The sequence below is a fragment of the Ctenopharyngodon idella genome, chromosome 23, assembly GCF_019924925.1.
Source record: "Ctenopharyngodon idella isolate HZGC_01 chromosome 23, HZGC01, whole genome shotgun sequence".
In the NCBI taxonomy this organism is placed as follows: Eukaryota; Metazoa; Chordata; class Actinopteri; order Cypriniformes; family Xenocyprididae; genus Ctenopharyngodon; species Ctenopharyngodon idella.
In genome coordinates this window covers 22,236,338-22,263,780 of record NC_067242.1, presented here as the reverse complement: position 1 = coordinate 22,263,780, position 27,443 = coordinate 22,236,338, and the positions used below count along the sequence as shown (strand labels likewise).

At 38.3% G+C, this 27,443-nt stretch overlaps 1 protein-coding gene across 7 annotated transcripts in view; it reads left to right on the top strand.

Moving 5' to 3' along the window:
• Window positions 1-27,443, top strand: part of myripb (myosin VIIA and Rab interacting protein b) — a 198,875-nt gene that overhangs the window by 122,596 nt on the left and 48,836 nt on the right. For 6 of the 7 annotated variants that reach the window (XM_051882721.1, XM_051882722.1, XM_051882724.1 and 3 more), the window contains one exon: window positions 22,358-22,494. In XM_051882721.1, coding sequence (XP_051738681.1) covers window positions 22,358-22,494 — 137 coding nt within the window. Of the gene's footprint in view, window positions 1-11,309; window positions 11,412-22,357; window positions 22,495-27,443 lie in introns of those variants that run through there. The other variant, XM_051882728.1, reaches the window with a different exon arrangement.

The window sequence follows — 27,443 nt, the reverse complement described above, 5'->3', positions numbered from 1 at the left end:
ACGTACTATCATTTTGCTGAAATGTCGCCACAGGCATGCTTTTCCAATGTGCCTGGGTTGGATAATCATACTGAGTGCAAAGTAAACTCGACTAACAATTGATTTCAATAGCTTTTGCTGTTAGCATTTTGCTATGCTAACAGTGTGATACTCAAAGAAGCATAAAAAGCACAGTACACATAAATACTGGATAAACTAGTCCTACTTTTATTATAATAATTGTTCTGTTTGTCTGCCATCTTGGACAGTTTTTTTCACTGAACTCATCACAATGCATTATGTGATTACTTTAATTAGAATACATGTGAATAATTCTGGTAGTACTGCAAACACTGCCTTTTTGTCTTTCTGTATTTCTTTCTTTGCAGTTCTCTTGCAAAAAAAGACAAATGAATATGTTGTATGTGCGCATATTTGGTGCAGCACTTTGTTTGGTTCCTTAAAGGAGACCAAGTGCATGCATAACAATTAAAGGATATGCTAATGTGAATTTTCCTTTGTCCCTACTGCGTACTTGTTCAAAGGCACTTCTAATTGATGTTTCTGTTCTTTCATTCTCACTCAAACACGTACACACTTTCTGCATATCAATGATTGCGCAGTGGAAAGACCCCCTGGTGCTTTAACAGAGGTGTGCATTTTTTTTCCTGGGGAGCAAAAAGAAATACATAGCTCCCTTTTCATCTTCAGGTAAAATTTTGAAAAAGAAGAAAATCTTCAGAGATGTTTTCATTGATATAATTCACTGTACTTTATTGATGTTTTAAGTGCATTTTCCTGTGCTGTGGTTACCCTTTGATTCAGTTTGGTGAGTCACACACTCTCTCACAGACTCAGTTTTATCTGGTAACACTGTTTCAAATCCTTTTTCAGTGTTCCCAGCCAGTACGAACTGGATCTGTTTTCAAGGCTGAGGGTCCCTATGTTGTCTGATTTAAGCTCATACAAAAGGGCTGAGCAGTATCCCTGGGTAAATGCAAAGGTTTTGTACTCTAATCCAAGGGATTTGTTTTCACACTGTTTTTCTCTAAACTCTTCTACTGACCCAATAGCACTCCCTTGCATCCCCCTGGGCCACAATTTGGAAATCCTTGCTCTAATAACAGGCATTTAACAGTGTTTTACTGTGTTTACTGTAATTTGCTGTAGTACTTTAACAGGTTTATTTTGTATTTTGTCACTTACTGTAATGGTAGACACACAGATAGAGGGATGAATGGATGGAAGATTGGCTAGATGTCTGGATGGACATGGATGAGCGGACGGATAAATTGACAGATGGATGGGCAGACAGAAATGGATGGATGAAATAGAAAAGTGAATGTAAAGACAAGCACTAACACTATAGGACTTGCATACATTTTAATGAATGCATGTTTGTTGAAGACTGCAATGGAAAAAAGGAAGCGAGCACAAAACTTGAGAATAATAATTTTGTTTGTATTCCACAGACAATGCCCAGATGCAAATGTGACCTGGGGTAGTGTGCGTATGCTGGTGCATTTTGTGTGCGCTTGGAGCCTCATCAAAGCTGCTGCTGTGTGTATGCCTGCAGTGTGGGAATGAGTCTTTGTGTGTGTGGCTCCAGGGGAAACAGGCATTGAATTTGTGTCCCTGCAGTAGCTCTCTCATTATTCTCAAATCGCAGTATGGCACTGGTGTCATGCACATCTATCTCAAGCACAGCTGCAGATGTGTTCCACGAACGATCCATGTCTCCATTATAAGTGAAAGCAGTTTTGAACAAAATTTCACTGATACATACAAGATGCAGTATGTCCTGAAATATCACACCCATCTCTATAGCCATATTTACACTGCAGGTCTTGTTGCCCAATTCTGATTTGCTGACTATATATATATATATATATATATATTTTTTTTTTGACAACCAGCTTACATCTTCTTTTAAAAGTGACCCATATCTATACACTTGGTGAAACAACTCAAGGTAGACGTACTGACCCGGAAAACATAGGCTGAAAAGGAAGTAAAAAAGAAAGTAAAAAAATTTGTAATGGACACAGACAAAATGATAATACAAGCTTTTGCTTTCCTCGCCATCTTTAAAGGGTTAGTTCACCCAAATGAAATTTCATTTTCATTAATTGCTCACCCTCATGTCGTTCCAAACTTAAGACTTTTGTTCATCTTCAGAACACAAATTAAGATATTTTTGATGAAATCTGAGTTTTTTTTTATACCCCATAGAAAGCAACATAATTACCACATGCAAGGTCCAGAAAAGTAGTAAAGACATTGTTAAAATAGTCAGCGTGACTACAGTGGTTCAACCTTAATGTTATGAAGCGATGAGAATACTTTTTATGTGCAAAAACAGAACAAAAATAACGACTTTATTCAACAATTTCGTCTCTTCCCTGTCATTCTACTATGCTGTGTACATTGTATAGACAGTGCAGGCTTCCAGGGTTCTACGTCAGAACGCTGACGCATGCGTGTCATGCTGACGTAGGAGCCGGCCAATGCTGAGTCGGCATTCTGACGTAGAACCACTGTAGTCACGTTGACTATTTTAACAATGTCTTTACAACTTTTTTGGCAGAGGTGTCAAATAACGAAGTACAAATACTTTGTTATCTTACTTAAGTAGAAATGTTGGGTATCTGTACTATACTGGAGTAATTTTTCAGCCGACTTTTTACTTCTACTCCTTACATTTTAAAAATAGCCTCGTTACTCCTATTTCATGCGCCTTATTCACCTCGAACGTTCAAAGGAGCTTGAGGGGTACACCTACCACTTCTGGGAATTCTCGCGTCGCGATTTCTCTTAGCGGCAATGGCGCCGCACTGATGTGTTCCCCAGTGCACTTCGTCACACAGGAAAAAATCAAACAGAGGACAAACCTTTCACCATTTTCCAGAGGATAAGGGACTATGTCGAGAGTGGATAAAAAATATCAGAAGGGATCCTGGTCACTGGCATAAGGTTGGTTGGACGTTTGATATTCGCAAATTTAAGGATTGTCTCTAAAGTTACATCCGACAATAGGTATGCACGATTCTAACTTAACATCTGAAGGAAATAATTTACAGTCAAAAAAACAACTGTAAAGTGTTCATCCAGGTGTCCGCTATGATGCACACCTTTTATATGTTTAATATTTATTAAAATAAACTGTCAAATCATGTGTAAAAATGGCTATTTTACACTACTGTATATACGCTCATACATAAATATGCCATAATTTAAAGCTCAATAACATCTGAAGGGAATAATTTACAGTCAAAAAAACAACTGTAAAGTGTTCATCTACATGTCAGCTATGATGCACACCTTTTATATGTTTAATATTTATTAAAATAAACTGTCAAATCATGTGTAAAAATGGCGAGATTCGTAGTCCACAAAGTTTCCATTGCTGCTACTGATTGATAGTACCGTATCGGAGTCCAACTTCCGGGTTTGTGTACCCCTCAACGGCGTTCGAGTTTTCAAAATGGCCGCCAGGTGAATAAGGCGAATTTCGGCTTGTTTTCATTCCGGCTTGTCATCGTTCAAAAAAAAAACAAAAAAAACAAACAAAAAAAAAACCTATCCAGATAAATCGCGCCATCCGGATAGAGTGAATTTGATTGTGGTTGGATGAGAAGTATAAACATATACCATTCCGACACCCTATTGGTTTGTACACGACCCATCGCACCTGCACACGACACAAATCACGTCACACTCCAGCAAGGAGGACATAGCCAGTGTTGGGGTCATTACTCAAAAAAGTTTATTTATTAAAAGTTATTATTTCTCCACTACTGGCTCATTTATCAAACGGGTGCTTTCTCTTCGTCCTCCGCAAATTAAGCTACAGTAGGTAGTTCGGTAGAGAGACGTTTGAATAAATTAGCATTTGCGATTGACAACACGATTGACAATGTTGTGATAATTAGGCTATACTAACTTTGTAACTTGTTACCCCCAACACTGGACATAGCAGACGTATGTAGCCAAGTACGAAGATGTCCGTGGCAGAGACTCAAGAAGAGAACTCGAGCGAAATGTCCCAACCTAGCACCAGGGAGGAGGTTGGTAGAAACAGGTAACCTAGTGCATCCCAAATTTTTCAACATTAACATTTTAATATAACATTATAGTCATTATGGCCTTTAGAAAAATGTTTTTATAATGTAATGTTAAAATGTAATTATACATAATTTACTGTTGTTACTACAGTAAGTACATGTAACAAGGGTACTGTAAAATAAAGTGTTGCCATATTTAAATGTTTGTAATTACACATTTATAATGATAAAGCGTCAATTTAGTACATTTAAAATATATTAACTTTAATGTAATATCAAATAACACAGTTAAAATTCTAATTATGTTAGTCAACACATCAAAGAAAGTGTACTTCTTTAAATCACTACAAAAGATTATTAAAAAATAATGATTTAAAATGAATATTATAGTAAAATTTAGTTGTATTGTGTTATTGTATTATTTGCAAGTACATTTAAAAATATACATGTAAGGTTTGAAGTGCACTACACATGCATTTTCAATACACATAGGTGCACTTTTTCACAAGAGTGTGTATGGGGTTAAATGGCCAGGGTCCACAATATATCACAGGTCTCCTTCTCCCGTTTTAAGTTAAAATGTGCATTTTCTGTTGCTGCACCTCGCCTGTAGAATGATTTTCCATTACACATCAGGCTGTCTTCTGATGTTAAAGGTTTAAAAAACCTTACTCAAGACAAAATTTTTACTCTGGTATTTGGATCAATGTAGTTTTATTAATTTTTTATGTTTTCTAATCAGTATGTTATGTATTATATTGTTATATTTTGTCATATTGTACAGCACTTTGGTCAGCACTGGTTGTTTTTAATTATGCTTTAGAAATAAATGTGCCTCACTTTGCTTTGCCTTGTTAATTTGCTAGCAAAAATACTAATTTTCTACTTTTGCCTTTGGCAACTTTTAGATGACATTTTGCTGGACTTCTCAATCTCAACTGTGCAACAGTATCTTTGTAGGGTGGGAATTTGGACAAAGGGTGTATTCCTAATTCTGATTTAACTGTGGTGGAAGTTCCAGAACAGATAGTAGCTATCACTTACAGCACCTTTAAAACAATAGTCTGATCACCAAACACCTATACTGTATGTCTGTCATCTGAGGCTATTTGTGAATGCTTTTATTGATGATTGATTAAGAGTTTTGACAAAATGTTAATATTCTGAGGTTTCTTTTTACCTAAAAGTCATAATTTAGTTTTCAATGACCATATCCACCATCTATTATGACTCTTCAAATTGAACAGGCAAATTTTTGCTACTCTACTTTTAGTGTTGTTTTTATGTAAATGACATCTATTTTGATTGGCAAATCTGCTGCATAGGAATTGAAGTATAAATGACAATCATTTTATGTTAATGTGCTGATGACATCATAACATGATGATTAAATGTTTAATTGTTAACATTAGAATATGTTTACATAGTAATTATATTCTTAAAGAACATGGAAACTTTATATGTAAACATAAACTTTAATTTAATAGACATTTGTTCATTCAAATTCATATAGGACAATAACATGTAAATATTCAGACATTATCTGCTAATACCATCTAGGTTTGATTGGGTGCTTGTGTTCAAGCACTACCTGATTAATAACTCCACAGCAGAAACAAACACTCATGTATAATGATATAGAAATGAAAGCTGAGTCACTGAAGTGTCAGATCTGACAGAAGCCTCTGGATCTATATGACAAAACACTCTGACTCACTACCGCTCTGATTATCTGTCACTGCAAACTGGAAAAATTACTTGGCAGAGAGGTGACTTGAGACGGCCGATTACAAACAGTAAATTGTTAAAAGCTGACAGTGAGTTGGTGCAATTTGTCTGTGTGTCTGTCTGGAGTAGTATAAAGGATGCTGGATGCAAAGTTTACATGTTTCTGGTATTTTTCTTGCAGCATAACTAGTTTCTCTTGAGAACTTTAGTCTGTGTCTGAGAGAGAATGTTGTAAATTGTGTAAATACTCAGTCCACTGAGACTGAATTTGAGTTTGCTGCATATTTGTGAATCCGTACAGCCTGAGGATAATCTTAATCTTGTGATCTGGACATGCACAGATACTTTTGCATTGTAAATACTTACATTGCTTGATATTCCTCGTACATTATGTTTTCTGAATCCCCTAACGTAAGTATTAACAACCTGGGCTGCGTTTCCCAAAAGCATTGTGAACTAAGTTCAATGGTTCTACGATTGACTTAGCCTTACGATGCTTTTGAGAAACGCAGCCCTGGTCCCCTTCTTTATGCATATATTAGTAAATAACATTTACAGGGACACAAATTTCCTTTTTTGTCTGTTTGGATAGATTCTGAAATGTACAATATTGACGTATTGACAGCACCTAAAACATAAACATTATTACGTATTTACAGATATAGAAATGTAAGATACTTGTAACTCATTCATAACATAAATGCAATGATTTAGGTGGCTGTAATAATCGCAGTAAAATTCAATAGCAAAGTCTTTACTTAGAAAACATGCAGGAGAATACAGGAATAAAACAACCAATTCAACATAAACAACACGGAACAATGAACAGAAGGGTTTAAATACAAAGACAGAGTAATCAACAGAACTGAGAACAGGTGAGGAACTAATGAGTAACTATGGAAACTAATAATGACCAGGAACATAGGGAAAATGGGAACAGGGAACATGAAACCAAAACGGAATAAAACTAAACACTCAAATGTAACCCTCACAATAAATATGTTGGCGCAGTTTTTTTTAACCATTTTATAGAAATATTTTTAATCCCTTAACCCTACCCCCATATCTAAACAACCAAAAGAATATATAAAACATAACTGGCAGAAATAAAAAGTTACCATAAAAAATATTTTTGTGGCACTAATCCTACTTCTACCTCTAAAACTAACATAAACATTTCCTAAAAATATATACAATATAAAGAAAAACTTATCAAACAGGCAAGTGCTTAAACAACATTTATTGCGAAAATGTCAAAAAGCAGTTCCACAGTAGTCCAAACGTTTTGCGTTCGCAGTTCTCTCTGGTGGTAGTTTTATATGAGATAAAGAGCAATTTTCTTTGTTAATAGCTGAAAATCGTATTCCAATAAACTATATGAAAGCAAAGCCACTTTAATAATAATGATAGTACCATCTCTGGTGAAGGCAGGCATATTTCATTCAAACATGTACATCACCTGAAACATGGCATGCTACAATCGGTGACAGTGTTGCCAGATTGGCTCGATGATTTCCAGCCTAAAAACCCATCAAAACCCACCCACTCCAAGAAAAACTCACCCACAACATTAACTGCCAAAATAATGTGATAGAATTTTATTGTTGATAAGGACCATTTTTATATACTACAAAATAATGATGACAAAATAAAATAAAAATAAATCAATTTCCCAAGATAACGGATCAAAACAGGGCAAATATATTGGGAATAAGCAAATATGACTAAAATCTCCAGCTATAATGTTAAAACGGCAATGAATCGAGGAATTAGCAGATGACTTTAACCCTCAGAAAAACACGTGCATTATTTTCAGTGTCAACAGTAAGAATAAGACAATTTAAGTGCAAAAAGTGCCCAATATAAGTGATCGGAAAAAGCATCGCAGTTAGCAGGCTTACGTTCATGCACACACCATGACAAACAAAAATGTGTCATTCATTGATACATAGTGTACGATAATCTGACAGCAAAAAAATGAACAATAACAACAACAACAATAATGTGCTTACCTTTATGTTGCACTTTAACTTCAGACATTAGGTCTTTTGTGAAGTACATGGCACATAATGCAGAACTTTGGACAGACAAATCTGATAAAGTCCAGCAGCTGTCAAGGACGAATATATTAGTCTGGATGGTTTAAAAGATATCCTGATGCTGGACAGGAGTAGTATAGTCCCATATTCAGTTTTGATTTTGGTTAAAAATTTGAGTTGCAATTATAATTTACCAAGAACCTTTGAGTCATCTCCCACCACAGGTGTAATTCACATTTTGAGAGTTTCCCATTCTTTACCATGCCACTTTAGTATTGCAATCGCTTGAATATACAGCTACAAGTTCAAAACCTGGTTCTTTATCGCGCTAAAACCCTGTCACTTAACTGGTCTAATCAACAATCAAAGACAGCAAATTGATTGACAGGTCTCAATACCCAGCCCTGATTCAAATTAAACCAATAAGGGTTGTGTTAAAGAAAAAAATGTTTTGATGTACTCTACAAATTTATTTTCTGTGTTACTTTCCTTATTATACACGTTTGAACATATATAAATAACATGACTACACAGGCACGTTTTTCCATTGAGCCTGGGCTGGGTTGATTTTATTTGATGATATATTTGCATACTGAATTGTGGTTGGCCATCTTACCTGCATATATTTCCAGTACCTATTTAAAACTGCCTTTTAACAATAGTGATTATCTATTGATACTTTTATGTAGCCAACTGCAAACAAGATGCATCCTGATGCAGTTCTCACGTGTTGTTTCATTTCTGTAGAACCAAAGCCTAAAACCTAAAATTACAACACTATTCCAGTGCTGCTCTGTAAACACTGATATATCCTTGAGGAAATGCAATTCTAGTTAATTAATTAGGCTGAATCAAGAGTCCAATACAAACACATTAATTAATAGTGTTAGTTCCACATTACTAAACCACTAACATTTTACAGCAGCATCTCTGTTTAGTTCCTCAGTGCACATCATACTTATAGGTGTTCTTTTTCTTTTCATGCTTGGAAAAAGTTTCTGTTGTATAAAGCCCAGACTATAGACTATAAAAACACAATTGCTATACTGTATAGACATTGTAGGGCTCTTTATTGATAATTATAAAACAGGTAATACAGAGCTGGACCATTTTATTCAGCCAAACCTTGAGTTTGACAATATTCACTTTTCTGAAAGTAGAAAGTATATGAGCTGTACTCCATGAGGCACACAGCTCTGTGTCGTTGCTATTAGTCACACTGCTTTGAGACCCGTTTAGAATCAGTCATCTAGGCATGTAAAGAAGTAATTACCATCAACGATTTCAGCAGGATTAGCTTTTTGTCCTCTTAAACATGTCTTAAGGTTCAGAGGTCTGAGTGATCTGTGAGTCGAGTGTGTGTTTCTGTGGATGATTCAATCCTTTCTTGTGTAATGCAATGTTTGTTTTGTTGTTGTTCAAAGCCTATACGCTTTTTATCCACAAAATCTAGTACACTGAGCGCAGAAACAGTGACCATGGGATAAAGTGCTCATCTTGCAGACATGATGTTGATATAGCAGGTTTACACTGTCAGAAAAAAAGGTACAGTGCTTGTCACTGGGGCAGTACCCTAAAATACAAAGGTAAAAATGTTAGTACTAATATGTACCTTTAAGGTACTAATATGGACCATTTAGGGGTAAGTAAGGTACAAAGATGTACCTTTTCACTTTTGTACCCAGTGACAAGCACCGTACCTTTTTTCTGACAGCGTATGTCACTGGTTGTTTGTGCTTGTACTTGTTGGTAAACTTGTAACCTTTTACTTCATCCAGATCATTAACTATTGCTGTACTAATCACCTTCAGATTTTACATTTAAAATCAAGGCTGAGTTTACAGAGATAAATAATCAAGCCTTTTTAAGATACTCTAAATAAATAGTTCCCCCAAAATTAAAATTTTATCATCATTTATTCACCCACTCAGTGAATAAAACCGAGTTTTTCAGTCTTGACTGTCTTTTGTCTGTGAAACACAAAAGAGTTATTTAGCAAAATGTCTAGGCTGCTCTCCATACAATGAAAGTGAACAGGCTCGAAAAAAGACAAAAAGCATCACAAATGTAGTCCATATGACGTCCATATGGTGTAGCCCATATAAATAATAATAATAATAATAATGTAGGTCTTATTCGAATACTGAATAATACATAAAAACTGTGTGTTGTCACCTAGTGGACTCTTTTGTCTCAATGTTCACCTTGCACATGCGCTGTTGTGCGCTGATATCTGCAGACTCTCCTGATGACAAAAATTATGTCACACGGAATGCGGTCAGCCAAAGTATACTTTGGGCTTGAGTCTTTTTCTGAGTTTTGTGAAAGCTAAGCATGGCAAATTAAAGTTTCAAACATTGCTTGCCTTGGTGCTGCCTTAGGTCCAAGCCCTTGACAGCCCAGAGATTATTGATAGAGTTTTATATTTCAAAGATCAGGGTTCAAACCACAGAGGAACAAAGCATCATGACACGTCCTTCATCAATGCGTGGTAAAAATGATTGCTCAGCATAATGGTTTTCTCATTTGTCAACTTTTTTTTAAAGGATAACTAATAACAGAAGCAATTGAGATGCAGTATAAGTATATAGTTATAAAGCCAATGTAGAAGTTTAAGTTCATACTGAAATCTCTCACATTTGATTGCGAACAATCTGAGCAGGTTGAGACATTCTTGAGATCTCTTATGAAACTATTGATGGACAGAGGAAAAACTTGAAAAGCAGAAGAATCTGAGTGTATATTTTTTATTTTTGTTTTGTTTTTTATATGGATTCTCACGAGCATTATTAGGCGTTTCATATCCTGAAAGTTCAAGGACAGACATGAGCTGTTTGTTGGACAGAGAGAAAAAGAGTGTGCTGTGATAAACTGTGGTCACTGAGTGAGAAACAGAAGGGATTGTTCATGAAATGTTTGTGAGATCTCACCCCTGAGAGCCATTTGATGCATCAACTGTAAAGTGTGATTTTTATTTAGAACACAGATGCTTTTCAAACGTTCTTCAGTTTAAGTGTTACACCACCTCCAGAGGACAAGTCTTACCCAGGGTGTTAATACTCTCTTCTTCATGGGCGCAGAGGCCACTTCAAGTGTGTTAGGTCAGCTAGCATCAGTGGTGAAACAGATGTGATGCTGCTAATTCTGGGCAATAGTCTACACTGGGATCAGTGTTACAGAATGAATACATTTATCGAGCTTATTAGATGTACTGACAGATGTTTAAAATGAAAGGATATTTGTGGAGGTTTTCATGATTTATAATGACTTGTAGTCAAGCAGAGCACAGCAGTAAAGAGAACATTTAAGCTGTCGATGGAAAGCTTAAAGACAGAAAAAAAGAGGAGAGGCCAACAGAGTGCGATAAGAAAGACAATAAAAGATCATGTTTGAGCATAATGTTATTTTATAAATGGTAAGCATATCATTTATGTGTGTTTTCCCATGTTGTGCTGTTGTTATCCCCTTAATTGACCAATTTACTGATTTCATTCTAGGGCTAAAGGGTAACCGTCCATTATGTAGCAGCACTGAAGTGAACCGCGCATGTGTGGGTCTATCACAGGTTTCGGCAGCCCGGATGTTGACAGATTTTGTTCTGGTTAGTGTGTTTCCTCACGTTAACCGTTAACAGATGTTTAATTAGTCCTAGCAAACATTCAGTTCAAGATGAAGCCTGTTTTTCTATTCAGGACCATCTTTAAACTAGTACTTTAGATACAATTTGTAAAAGTGATATCATAAATTTGTGGAAGAACAGAAAAAATACTTGGTATTAACATTGGTCAAAAGTTAAAAAACTTTATTTTAATAAACTTTAAAAGTTTATTTTTTATTTTGACCACAGATCTGAAAATCATCTGAATTTGTGAGATTTATGAACTGTTCTGGCATTTGTAATTGGATAATAGTGATCTGTAAATTTATTGTAATTGGTCATGGAATTATTCAATCTGAATTCATAATCTATAGTTACAGTATAATGACATCCCTTGAGTTCAAAACATTGATTTGCCCATTTATAGCAAATAGGTTTTATTTTTATCACAACCATGAACCATGATTTGCTACTTACTAGTCAGTCAATGGGCATTTTCAGTTGGACTTAAAGGGGTGGTATAATGCCATTTTTACAAGATGGAAAATAAGTCTCTGATGTCCCCAGAGTGTGTATGTGAAGTTTTAGTTCAAAATACCCCACAGATAATTTTTTATAGCATGTTAAATTGAGGGTGAGCAAAAACGCTCCGTTTTTGAGTGTGTCCCTTTAAATGCAAATGAGCTGCTGCTCCTAAGCAGAGCTTGTTTGTTGTAGTCCTTAAACAGAGAATTCTGTAAAAGAAATTATGTCCCTTTGCTTTGAACTTTGACCATCCTAACTTTGCAGATGTTGTTTATGCTCTAACAGCAACATTACACACTAACTAAAGTTAAAAAAGTGAAATCGTAATGAACCACCCCTTTAAAGTCACATAATGCACATTTTGGTTTTGATCTTTGAACCTCTGTTTGCTGAGACATTTTGATCTTTTTCCACAGCCCTGTGAGATCTGACATTGCTGTGATGGATATTTGGAGCTTTTTAGTCATCTTATTCCATTTTTGCATGCCATAATGCCTTGTTGCTATGTTTCTATGGGAAAGCTGTTATATCTTAGTCTCTGACGGGAAAACTGTCAGCGCTTTATTCCACAGGTGCTGCATTTTTTCATTTGGCAGATGTCATGTTTAAAGATGGCTGGACACACATCTGTCAAGAGAGATGGCAGGGTCATGCTTCATGCTTTGAAAATAGAAAGAGAGAGAGCGTTTTACAATTTTATGTGCATGTGTGTGTGTTGTCAACATGTAGACAGGTTTCTCATCTATCTCAGGGCCCTAAGGGTGAATCGAAGAGTGCTGTTCGTTCAGTTGTGGAGTAAGGCTTGTGGTGTGTGAATATTTATTTCTATGTCTAGGGAGAGCTGTATATAATTCCAGTAGTTTTGCACTCCTGAGGAGCGCAAAGATGAACACCCAATACAAAGACTCCCAATAACACACTAATATAGACAATTATCTTCTTATCTCAATCCTTATGTTATAAAAACAATAATTTTAATATATTAGAAACAGTTATACTAATAATTATTTATATTATCTAGTAATTATGATTGTTTTAATATGTTAACATAATTGTTAAAAATTATACCATGGTCTGTCAGAATACTTCTGTCATGATCCTTGTCTGTGTTCCCTGTATCTCCTCTGTTTGTGCACCTCATGTTCCCCTGCTGCTCCCCTTGTTTGTTACCATGGACACTCATTGGACCACGCCCCCTTGTTAACTCATTATCTTGTTAAGCTTGTTTGTGCCTGTGTATATATAGTCCCTGTGTTTCACTCATTCCCTGCAAAGTTTTGTCTAGTGTTACAGCTGCGATTCTGAGCGTGTTTTCCTGTTTCCTTGTTTTCTGTATTCTTGTGTATTACCTTGGACTGCTTTTCTTCATCATGTTTGTTTGCTGCCTGCCCTGACCCGTTGCCTGTCCCCGTTTATGATTCATCTCTACCTTGGACATTGTTATTGCTGGTGTTTGACCCTTGCCTGTACAACTTCGATTATCTTAATAAATCCTGCATTTAGATCCTCAGCCTTTGTGTCCCTGTGCAGTTCGTGAAAACTTCTGATTGGCAGGTAGTTTCAGTCAGTTTATAATCTCCACATTAATTCGCTACTTTCTGCTTTGCACACACACAAAACTCGCACACAGAGATCAGAAATCATGTTGCGCACTAGCGGTGCAATGGTTCAGATTACTCACGGTTCGGTTTGTATCACGGTTTTAGTCTCACGGTTTCGGTACGGTTTTGTATGTCAAATAAAAATAAAGAAAATAAGAACAAATAATCAAACAGCACAAATAAATAAAGCAAAGATACAAATAAATAAAGCTTTTCAGGTTTTTCATGTATCCAGTTTTAAGGTGCAGAAATTCAATAAAGTAGCTAATAAAATGTAAAACAACATTGCATGAAATCTTCAATGTATAAATTAAATAAAGATCAATCATTATTAATTATTAAGTTACTATTCAGTCATGAGCAATGAGTGATTTCCTTGTCTTTTGTTGTTTGATTAACATTCAGACAGCAGGAATGCAAGGGCTGCTGTCTCTTTAAGACATAATACACGGATCAGTACACTGATAATGAACACATGCGTTCTTTCTCGAGTGTATAAGTTCACTTCAGACATAACCAACAATGCTTGCTAGGATACTCGCCAAGACGGGCATGTTGACATAATTTTGTGTGAATTTGTCAGTTCAAACACAAGACTTGAAAGAGACCTCAGTATTTGCGCGCTGTACACGCGCTTTGGATGAGTGCACAAATCTTCTCACAGCACGCGCGTAAGTTCTCTTTCGCGGCTTGCACTCAAATGTTTAAATTGGCAAGGCTTAATGAGTTTAGTTTAAACGCAGATAGCACCGTGCGCTGTTCAGGTCTCAACACTCGGGTAACGATGGTGTAAATGACTGCTCATAAAGCATACAGCACTCACATTGAACAAAGTTTAGGGGAAGCCAGAATGCGTATCCATCGACAGAAACATACATTACCTTAACTCTGTCTGTTTTATTTATTTTCCACAAACCATATTATAGATGCGTATGCGTCGTCAGATATGAGATGAATCGCGGTGCACGTGCGTGCCGAACCGAGTGTGCAGAACGGTACGGTTCGATTTTTTACTGAGAACCGTTTTACCCCTACTGTGCACACACAGAAACACTCAAAAACACAGAAACTTTAATGCTCAATGCTGCCCCATCACTTTTATGAATAAATTAGCTTCACTATGGAATCTCCACATTATATTACTCAGCAACGAGGTGGTAACGTCACTGTTTTTTTAAATAATTAAAGTCACAGCTTCATTTAAGTAATCAATATTGATAATAATAAGAAATGTTTCTTGAGCACCAAATCAGCATATTAGAATGATTTCAGATAGTTCTGATCCTTGATGCTGATTGGTCAATATCCGTGTTTATTTACGATAAAGCACATGACCGTTTCACCGAACAGATCTGTATATTATTGTGCAACACCCTTAGCATCCACCCTTAGCGTTTTCACTATTGTATATAGAGCATGTACCATGAAAAATAGGTTCCTGTTCATGTGTATACCCACTCAAGTTCACACACAGAAGTAGTTTTATGTATTTTTGAACAGTTAACCATGTGTATGTTCCAGTGGTTTTGGACAAACTATCTCAGGCACTGTATAAAATACAGTGCGTGTGTTTATGCTGTTTTGAGTCTGAGCATATGGACATTATGTTCTGGACTCTATAGGGCTTTTCACACTTGAAATAGCTAACCCTGGGTCATTGTAAACCCCAGGTAAACAGAATCCTGGGTTATCTTGCTTCACGTTTTACACTGCTCATAATTTACCTAGGGTTAACAATTAATCCTGGGTATTCATAAGCTGACTTTTCACATTGTACATTGCTAAACCCTGGGTTAACGTTCTTATTTGCATATTTGCGGTGTCAGTGTCACTGATTGGATACAGCACGTGACCTGTTTACATAGCTTTAGCATTGCGTATCCTTGTATTGCCGACTGTACTATTGAGTTCATACTGAATGGACATTTCGGACATTTCAGACTACTATAAAGGTAAGAATGAAACGGTTCTTCACTCAATTTTTCGCGTTTTCAGTCAGCATTTGACACTTTTCCTCTCAAACACTGAATTTACTCTTTAAATACAATGCACAGTGTCTCTGTGACTGCCTAAAGCATTTGAATACAGGGCACGCTATTGGTTATCCATTGCTAAGCATCTAGTCTTAACATTCTAACAACACATCGTTTCACACTGTGCAAGTTTGGCACAGTGCAATGCGGGGTTAACACCATAAAAGCGATGCTCCAGAGCAGGGTTTCATAATCCCGGGTAAAAAGTGGTGATAACCCCGCTTCTAAAAAAGCCCTCATGTGTAACTACTTAACATGCCATACATTCAGTACTACATTATTAAAATAGCTTGCTGTGTTTAAAAAAACATGAAAAACCCCAACATTCCCATCATGATGTTGAATGTTAAGACACGCCTGACGTTATATAGATGCTAATCACATCTCAAGGGCAGCGAAAGATGCTGTCCATTTAACTTTGTGATTTTTCATTTCTCACCATCTTCTGTATGGACAGATCAGTATGTACAAAGTGTGTGCCATCATAAATGTAATTTAAATATTAACACAGTCTGTTTCACCCGGTCTATTTGTGAACTTCATTTTGATGCTGGATCGACTTCAGAGGGAAGAACATGAAAGAGTTTATCAGTGTGAGACAGCTTCTTTATTACATAAATGAACATCTGAACAGAAAAGGATTGTGGGAATGCTCTCTGCTGTAGGCCACGGCTTCATTACATTACGTCAGATATTATAATGTAATTTACTGCAAAAAATCGTTGCTAGTGTGGTTTATGAATCTCAAGTCTGCATCCTCTTTCTCAAAGTGGGTCATGAAGATGCGTAACACTCAACACTATTATAGAGATAATACAATCCACAATCTAAATTTTCTGTAGTGTTTATATATTTATTTATATATTAGGGGTGTGACAATATACACTTTATTGCCAAAAGTATTGGGACACCCCTCCAAATCATTGAATTCAGGTGTTCCAATCACTTCTATGGCCACAGGTGTATAAAATCAAGCACCTAGGCATGCAGACTGCTTCTACAAACATTTGTGAAAGAATGGGTCGCTCTCAAGAGCTCAGTGAATTCAAGCGTGGTACCGTGATAGGTTGCCACCTGTGCAATAAGTCCATTCGTGAAATTTCCTCCCTACTAAATATTCCACGGTCAACTGTTAGTGGTATCATAACAAAGTGGAAGCAATTGGGAAAAACAGCAACTCAGCCACGAAGTGGTAGGCCACGTAAAATCACAGAGTGGGGTCAGCGCATGCTGAAGCACACAGTGCGCAGAAGTCACCAACTTTCTGCAGAGTCAATAGCTACAGACCTCCAAATTTCATGTGGCCTTCAGATTAGCTCTAGAACAGTGCGTAGAGAGCTTCATGGAATGGGTTTCCATGGCCGAGCAGCTGCATCCAAGCCTTACATCACCAAGTGCAATGCAAAGCGTCGGATGCAGTAGTGTAAAGCACGCCGCCACTGGATTCTAGAGCAGTGGAGACTGTCTGGCAATCTGATGGCAGTTGCCGGGAGGACGGTACTTGCCTGACTTCATTGTGCCGAGTGTAAATTTTGGTGGAGGGGGGATTATGGTGTGGGGTTGTTTTTCAGGGGTTGGGCTTGGCCCCTTAGTTCCAGTGAAAGGAAATCTTAATGCTTCAGCATACCAAGACATTTTGGACAATTTCATGCTCCCAACTTTGTGGGAACAGTTTGGAGATGGCCCCTTCCTGTTCCAACATGACTGCGCACTAGTGCACAAAGCAAGATCCATAAAGACATGGATGAGCAAGTTTGGTGTGGAGGAACTTGACTGGCCTGCACAGAGTCCTGACCTCAACCCGATAGAACACCTTTGGGATGAATTAGAATGGAGACTGCGAGCCAGGCCTTCTCGCCAACATCACTGCCTGACCTCACAAATGCGCTTCTAGAAGAATAGTCAAAAATTCCCATAAACGCACTCCTAAACCTTGTGGAAAGCCTTCCCAGAAGAGTTGAAGCTGTAATAGCTGCAAAGGGTGGGCCAACTCCATATTAAACCCTACGGATTAAGAATGGGATGTCATTAAAGTTCATGTGCACGTAAAGGCAGGCGTCCCAAAACTTTTGGCAATATAGTGTATCATGTCACAATACATCGCAATACAAAAATACAACAATATCGTATCGATAGTGACAATATGTGTTGTGCATAGTTCAACCAAAATGAAAATTACTGTGTGAGGAAAAACTTCAAGTTTACAGATTAATTAGTTGTCAGTACTACATTAAACTATATAATGTTGAATATAATGCAATGGGAAAATATTTGTGGGTCCTGATAATGCCAAATGTCTTAAGTTACCAGTAAAAAGTGGCCTACATTATTTTAAATATATCTAGTCAGTGACAGAGTGCAAACATATTCATCTAAAATAAATCTGTGTTTCAGCATTAGAATCATGAAGATTTTTATTCTGGTGTCACTATTGTCCTAAGTCCAAGCCTAAGCCTTTTCATTTCCACTCCCAACGTAATACCAAATTTAGCATTTTAATTATTTTGCAGTTAACATGTGTCTTTTCTTTTCCACCTGTTTTTGTCTGACCCTGTTGACCCAATGAGCATTTAACTCATTTCAGACTTTTCAGTCTAAGTTTAATCTCTTTTTTGGCTCATTTTATCTGTAAAAGAAAACGTACCTAATAATTATGCACACCTGAATATAAGGAATTTTTCATTTCCAGCCTTCATGAACAATTATATATCACTTATAAATGATTAAATACAAAATTAATAATAGTTATTGAGATTAATGTGGTTTGGAATTGGTAAGATGTCCCTGGAAAAAAAATATGATCAGAAAATCAATGTGCCTAATAATTCTGCACGCACTGTAGTATTTGTAAAAAAAAATATGGTGGATTTGCTTGACCACCATGACAGACGCTGCAAGCGGAGTGATACAAAAGGTGAAATGGTTCCAGTGCTGATACTGAGGGAATATCGCATCAGCCAATCAGATTTGAGAACCAGAAAGAACTGTTGTATATGTCTGTGATAGTCTGGCCATCTGTGCCCAAAATGAGTGTTCAGCCCTAAACATTGTTTAGTTTAATTGAAACTTTCAATTACTCAATTATATTTTCCAAGAGAAAAACTTTTTTTACTCTTTACATTTTTATTTAGAAATTAAAAGTGCGAAGTTCATATTTTGCAGGTCATCATTTTCATTTACACATTTGGCAGATTCATTTATCCAATGCGGCAAATTGTTGTATTAAAGATATATTCATGTATTCCCTTGCATTCAAACCCATAACCTTGGCATTGCTAGTGGTATTTATTTATTTATTTATTTATTTATTTATGTATGTATGTATATATGTATGCATGTATGCATGTATGTTTTGTCTTACTAAACTAACAAGCCATTCAAAGCATTTTACTTAATTTTTCTTTTCTTTTTTTTCTTCTTCTTTTTTTCTTTTTTTTTTTACTTTTTTTTTACAGCCAATAAAATCCAATTTAGTGTAACATGTATGGTTACAAATATGCTCATTAGTCTTTGTAAAAGGACATCTCATCAATCACCACATGTCTTTGCCCTAAAGCAGTTGTTTTAATCAGTGCATTATAATTCTAACCATCACTGATGCCAGGCAAACTTGACTTGAGTCAATGTATCTAAACTGCTGTTGAATTTAAAGTTTAACTCTTTCAAGCAACATGTTTGTAGATATAAGTTTCAGCAGGGGCGTAGCAGCCATTTTAAATGTTACCGTCACATTTAAAATGGCTGCTACGCCCCTGCTGAAACTTATATCTACAAGTTGTCATATGATGTGAACGTCAAGGGCCAAACAAATTCAGTATGTACATTCACAAAACAGGTGAGAAGAAATACAGCACTGGTAAAACTCCCCATGGTAACAGATATATAGGGCTTAATTTGTATTTTCCAGAGAGTTATATAAGGTCAGCCATTTAAGAATTCTTTAACATAGAACATTTAATGAAATGCAGTCTATCATTGAGATGTATTTAGGTAAAAAATACTGCAGAAATTGAATAAAGTATTCAAATGTAAAATAAAACACTGCATAGTCTTCACAGCATGAATTAAATATAGATTAATCTAAATATGGATTTTTTCTTGTTCTTTGGTTATTTGATTAACATTAAAGACAAAGACAGCAGAAGGTTTATTATGATGCTGCATGCATGCACTGATCCAATATATTGATGCACATTTGATTTTCTCCCAACTGTTTACATTTACCTGCATACTCACCCAGACTAGCATTTTTGTCATAATTGTGTTTGTATTTGACCGTTCAAGTGCAATAAACAAGGAAAAAGAGCTCGATTCAGCACATCAGGTTCACATCCGCTGGCCAAGCAGATCATTGGCTTCAGTATGTGACATGACTAAGAATGAAACATGACTGCCCAATACTGATCATGTCTTTGCTGTGCTAAAGCATGCCTTGTGTTCCTGCATGCTGCCGTGTGATTTCGCAGGATCCCTTTCACTTTGACACGCATTCTCAATGGCCACATCTGTATGCTGAAGGGCGGTTTTCTGGGTTCATGCATGGTGTGTGTGTCAGACCAGGGGTTTTCAAACATGTCTTGGAGGATCCCCAGCACTGCACAGTCTCCTTCATCTAACACACCTGATTCAACTCATCAACTGTCATGAAATGGAACACACAGGATCGTGGGATATCAAAGGCAGCAAAGGATACATCTATGCTGCCTTCAAAAATCGATAAGTTGGAGGTATCTCAGGAGACAGGAAGTGAAGTTAAACATTAGATTTAGACATGCTTTGATGCCTTCCTACCTTGCATGCTTTATTTTCTCATTCATGCAATTTTTTTTTTTTTTTTTATCAGTCTAACATAGCAATAACTTTAGTTAATGCCCTGAGATAAGTCAGTCTGCCTTTCCTACATAGCAGTTAAAGTTAAGAACATAGAAGTAATGAACTAAAAGCTGATATAAAAATTACAAATTCAGTGCAAAACAAGTTGTTTTCTTTAATGGGAAAGATAATTACTAATGTTACCTCAAACGACAGCATAGAAATTCAATTGTGAAATAAATACCAAGTTCTGTCATGAATCTCTAGATGGCACAGACTGATGGGTCTTTAACGCAACCTGCTTACAATTACATCATTAGCACAAGCTGATTGGTTCCTGTTGAATCTGCAGCCAATGAGCTTGCTCCTCAACATTTAAATAGTTAGCCAGTGTTAGCTGTAGCAGTTTGGAGCGCACTTTCAAAGATCCTCTGAAACCTTCCACCTTCCCCAGCCCCACCTGCAACAGGTCATTTCATATATGCTATTTGTGCAGCACAGCAGTATGTCTTACATGCTCACAGCACAGTGTCTGTGTATGTATTGGCAGTATAGCAAGTCTCTGTACTTGCTCTGCAGCAGTAGCAATAACAACAGCAGCATAGCATATCTATTCTGCCAAGACTAAATACATTAAAATTGTCATATCCGTTACCATGCTAAACTCTTCCGAATGGTGTCATGACAGAAATTAAAATACACTGTGTGTTTGAAAGAATGATGATATTGTCCTCCGTTTTTACTGCAGTGCATTTAACATAAAGTTCTCAGCCTGCCAAATAAAAATGACAGTGAATAACAGAAAGAACAGAGCAACACTTATACTCACCTTATAGTTGTTACTACAGTAACTACATGTAACGTGTATAAAGGACACTGTAAAATAAAATGTTACCGAAAATGTTGCCGCAATACTGGTAATACCAGTAAATTAAGTATAATTTATACCCATCTACAGTACATAATACACAGAAAGAGAAACACATCAATTTTAGGTTTCATTTACTACAAACCCCAACACCCTATGCCTGATTCTCACTTAACATCCATCTCTGTCCTCCTCTGCTCATGTTGCCCAATGGACACAAGTTCTATTCATTAAAGCTTCAGAAAGCCAATTATGGTAATGGTCTCTTTTGCCATGGGAAGTGTCAGGGAGCTTGGCAAACTCACAGATGAGCATTTTAATTCCCTTCACAGATTTAATTCAGATCTCATTTAGATGAAAATTTCCTCTTGAATATATATGAGTTTTGGGAAAACTCTGAAGATTTTTTCCAATTCCTATGGGGAAAATGAATGGGGAAAATAAAAGTAGGCAGTCACTGTATCATAGGAATAAATTGCACTACACAGTAAAGCACTGATCTACTTATATTGTGATAAAGCACATAGTTGTCATAGAGATTACTGGACGGTTCTATTAAAGGAGTGTTCTAGCCTAAGTGGAGTAGTGGCAGCACAATAGTTATAGAACAATAACTCCACAATTAATGTTGTAAAGCAAGTCAAAGGGCAATGATAGATCAGTATTTATAATAATAAAGACATTTTTAATTTAATTGCAATAGGTCATTGATCTTAAATAGTTATAATAGAGCAGTGACAGCACAATCATTAAAACAGAGCAATGACTGTTCAATGTCTGTAATAAAGCAATGTCAGCCTAATAGTTGTCACTGAGCAGTGACTACACACTAATTACAAAGTATTTTTACTATATGTAATAATGCAGAGAATTACATTAGTTCTATTTTGGAAATGCATACACAATTGATTTTTAAAATAGTGCTCTAATATAAATGAAATACAGTTTTATAGTATGTGTAATAAAACAGTGACTGGTTTCACACTACAGAATCTCAGCATTATAAGAATAGCCTTTCTTTTAGTATTGCTTTGTGTCTATTTGTATAGTGGAATTAATCTAAGTTTATTATGTTCCATTTAACATCCATCTACTGTCTTTTGTGTGTAGGCTCTTGAGGACACAGTACCTAGAATGGTACTACAATAATGTGAAGAGTCGGTTTAAGAGATTTGGCAGCGCCAAAGTGCTGAAGACCCTCTACAGGAAACACATCATCGAAAGAGGAGCATATTCTGAGTTACCAGGTACCAAATACACACTACATCTAGAATGCACTGTGTGTATAATTTTAATACTGTGAGTTACATACAACTCACTTTATCACTTTCATGGGTCTCGTACCCAAGCACTCCGCGTCACAAGTGTTGTACCATGTGAGCTATAGAGCAAGTTTACTCTGTAAGGAAGAAGTACAGAAGTACATAATGAGTTGTGACATAGTAATGTACAAAGAGTCACTCAAAGATTAGTCTTTATTAATTGATAATCTGCCCCTGTGATCATAATTTTTGCGAACAAAAACTTGTTTGTGTTTTACGGCATCTAGTGTTCATTTCTGGAACAAGCTGGAAACTGTAGTGAGTTGTATAAATTGTACAAATATGTAGGTAGAGACACGTTTTTCAACGAGGCATTCAGCGTTTAGGTACATCCAAAATTAGTGATACCACAGTAGGCTACAGATTAGCAAGTTATATGGTCATGCTAATAATACAATAGAAGAGATGCTGTTAGTAGAATGCTGTGTTAGTATATGCTAGCAGTGTTATACTAGAATAATTACTATATAGTATTGCTAGCAATCCATGTGATAAAAACAGTAAGTGCAATAGTGATAGTAGTAGCTCACTAAAACTATTTCATGTGTAGTATAGTGTAAAATGAAATTATCCCCTTACCATCAGACTACTACACCCACATATACCTTTCATCTCTCTATCTCTCGCTATCAGAAGAAATAGGATTACTGCTGCTAGGCTTTCATTTGAAACGAGAAATACGGATTATCCAACATGAGTCAGTGAGCACATTGAATGTGTGTGTGGACAGTGACGTAATGATTGAGTAACTTCCTCCTCCTCATAAATGATCTGTCACTGCTTTATAGTTTCATTTGCACTCTAGTCCTCATGTTTATTTGTCTGTTTGCTTGTCATGAGGGTTCACGTCCTTGTACAGGTTAATCTGTGCAAGAGGGCGAGATTTTATTTATATGCATTCGCAGCTTGTATAGGTCAGCTATAGTTAGCCTGTAAGACAATAAATGTGTGTTTGTGTGTGTTGAAGCTTGCTTGACTGTTTCTCTGTGTCCTTGAAAAACACACAGATCAAATTAAATGAGAAACATTGAAGTGATCTCACAGTAGGTCATGGCTGCAGCTGTTAAATGGTCTGTCTCTATAACACCACACTTTTACTGCACCCAGAGAGAGAGAGAGAGAGAGAGAGAGAGAGAGAGAGAGGCAAAAAGACAGAACAGAGCAGATAGTGAAGCAATATTTATTTAATAGATTTTATGAAAGTATATATCACTTTGACAATTATTTTTTTAACATGGCAATCACGCTACATTTGTTAGAGTATGTATATGCTGCTTTGTGATATATTGAACAAGTTCATACACACATTTTATTAATTATTATTAATTATAAGGAATTTTGACAGAATCACTTATTTTACAGCCGAACAAATGAACCACCCAGCGCTCAATTGAACAGGCCATAACTATCACCTCTGCAGTGGATATTAATATCCACAGTATATTGATAATACTATTACTAGCAAGGTAACAAGATCAGCAGTTTCTCTTTAAATACAAACAAGACTTTATTGACTATTCTAACACATACATCTAATATCTAACACACACACACACACACACATTCACACGAGTTGCAGAAAGGAAGAAAGTACGGAAGGAATGAGTTTTAAGAGAGTGAAATGATGAAATCCTGAGTTTCTAGCAATATATGCACTTTTTAAGACCTAACCTGAATGAACCATCAGTTTTTAATTTAACCCTCCCATTGACTATTCAATGTGGTTACAACTTTCTTAATGTACCAGTTTGGCTAGAATCTGGAGGTGTTACTTGCGTTTGTTGTTTGTGACTTTGATGGGGATTCCCTTCTGTGGCATCCTTGCTGAAAAGGGGTTTCCCAGGTCCGCTGGTTCGTGGATGTCTCATCATGTCTGGAGTGACGTCTCGGGGTAGCCAGTCACGTTCTTGTGTGTTGAACGATGAATGGAGCGGAGTCTCATGGCTGAAGTTTGAAGTTTTAGGCAAGCAATGACTATGGAGTTGTTGACTGAAGCTTTGCGGCAAAAACTTAACTTCCAATGTGAGACTCTCAACGGAAAGAAAAAAAAACTAAGTAAAGAAGAATACGTCTTGGTTACGTATGTAACCCTCATTCCCTGAAGGAGGGAACGGAGATGTATGTCAGAAGTGAACCGATGAATTGGGATATTGCAAGAGAGCCCAATCACCTTCGAGTGTAAACTAAACAAGCCAATGGATATTGGCGTGTGACCTTTGCGTCATGTGCACCGCCCCCTTACGAGTGGGTATGTATGCGGAAGTGGGTGCGCTTGCACTCTGTTTTTCGCTGAGGAGACGAGCATGTAACCTGCACTCAGCGGAGGCAGAGGAACTGTGGTGACAGGACGTACGTCTCCATTCCCTCCTTCAGGGAACGAGGGTTACAGACGTAACCGAGACGTTCCCTTTCAGTCGGTCACGTTCGACATACGTCAGAAGTGAACCGACAAATTGGGATCCCTAACAAAACGCCACAGTTACTGACCCCTTCCAGCACCCAACTTAAGCTTCAGCCACCCGGCGCACCTCAGGGCGGAGAAGGGAGCGAGCTTACACTGAGAGAGTCTACTGCTGTTCTGCATGACCCGTTCAGTAAGACTTGGATAACACTGGAAAAGCGAGCCCATAAGGGACGCTGCGGAGACCACAACCCACCGGGAGGGGGGAATTATGTGGGAATACACATATGGACTGGTCGATGGGCAGTGCACATATGGAGTCCCTGGGACGGCTCCAGCCAACTGGGGGAGACATGAGTGGCAGGGACGGCAGAGCGGACTCTGCCAAGGGAAAGACATGGGCTCACCGTGGGGAGGTTACTGTGGAGAATACACATATGGGACCACCGTAGGGGTCACAACATATGGCACCCATATGGCACTCACAGGCGAGTAACGAGCGTTTGACCTAGCATCAAAAACTCCGCAAGGGAGTGGCGGAGGAACTCAACAGGGTTCGCCGACGGGGAACTCGCTGGAGCAATGGAGCAACATATCCGGCCCAGAGGGTGGGAGTGGCATTGCAAGCCGACACTTACAACGGATCCTTCACGCTACTGGCTACTGGAAGTGAACACACAATAAGATACCAGTTCTACACGAAGGCTATAGAATCTAGTGAACATGTTAGGTTTTGCCCAGCCCGCAGCTCTACATATATCTGTCAGCGAGGCGCTGCGCGCCAGTGCCCAGGAAGAAGCAATTCCTCTAGTGGAGTGAGCTCTCAACCCGAGCAGGCAAGGCACGCCTTGGGACTGAAAAGCCAAGGCGATGGCATCCACTATCCAGTGGGCCATCCTCTGCTTGGAGACAGCCTTTCCCTTCTGCTGGCCTCCGTAACAGACAAAAAGCGGATCTGAGGTCCTGAAGCTTCGTGTTCTGTCCACATACAGGCGCAAAGCGTGGACGAGACAGAGCAAAGCTAGGGCTGGGTCTGCCTCCTCCGAGGGCAGCGCTGGCAGGTTCACTACATGGTCTCTAAAGGGAGTGGTAGGAACCTTAAGCACATATCCGAACTCTAGGTACGATTCGTCGACCGAAAATGCATGCAGGTCCCCTACCCTCTTGATGGAGGCCAATGCAACCAGGAGTACTTCCTTAAGGGACAGCGCTTTTAACTCTACTGACTGCAAAGGATCAAAGGGAGGTCCCCGGAGAGCTGTCAGCACGAGGGACAAGTCCCAAGAGGGTATAGAGGAAGGCGAGGTGGATTCAGTCTCCTCGCCCCCCTCAGGAACCTGACGTTCAGGTCATGTTTCCCTAGAGACATACCATCAACCGCGTCGTGATGTGCAGCAATGGCGGCAACATACACCTTAAGGGTGGAGGGAGACAGCCTTCGCTCCAACCCTTCTTGCAGGAAGGAAAGCACTGACCTGATCAAACATGTTCGGTGGTCCTCTCGGTGAGAGGAACACCACTTGACGAACAGGTTCCACTTCAGAGCATAGAGGTTCCTCGTAGAAGGAGCCTTAGCAGAAGTGATGGTGTCTACAACTGACTGGGGTAGATCACCTAGAACCTCCGCATCCCGTCCAGGGACCAGACATGAAGTTTCCAAAGGTCCGGATGTGGGTGCCATAGGGTGCCCCGTCTCTGAGTCAGAAGGTCCTTCCTCAGAGGAATGGGCCAAGAGGTGTTGTCGCGAGGAGCATCAGTTCTGGAAACTAGGTCCGAGTGGGCCAATAGGGCACCACTAACAAGACCTGCTCCTCGTCCTCCCTGACTTTGCACAGCAGCTGTGCGAGCAGGCTCACTGGGGGAAACGCATACTTGCAAAGTTCCCAGGGCCAGCTGTGTGCCAGTGCGTCCGTGCCGAGAGTGCCCTCGGTCAGGGAGTAAAACAACTGGTAATGGGCTGTGTCCGGAGAGGCAAACAGGTCTACCTGTGCGGCCCTGAAACGCTGCCAAATCAGCTGGACCATCTGAGGATGGAGTCTCGATTCTCCCGGAAACGGAGGCTGCCGTGAGACCTCGTCAGCTGCACGGTTGAGCACACCTGGGATGTGAATGGCACAAAGCGACCTCAGATGCTTCTGACTCCATAAAAGGAGATGGCGGTCGAGTTGCGACATGCGACGGGAGCGTAGACCGCCCTGGTGGTTGATGTACTCAACGGTCGCAGTGCTGTCCATACAGACCAGCACATGCTTGCCTAGTAGCAGCTGTTTGAAGTGGCACAGTGCAAGACGTACTGCTAGCAACTCAAGGCAGTTGTTATGCCACTGCAGTTGAGACCCTGTCCACAGACCCGAGACTGCATGCCCGTTGTACATGGCTCCCCACTCTGTGATGGAAGCATCTGTGGAGACCACAGCATGCCTGGACACTTGTTCCAGGGGAACTCCTGCCCGCACACACACGGATAACCACA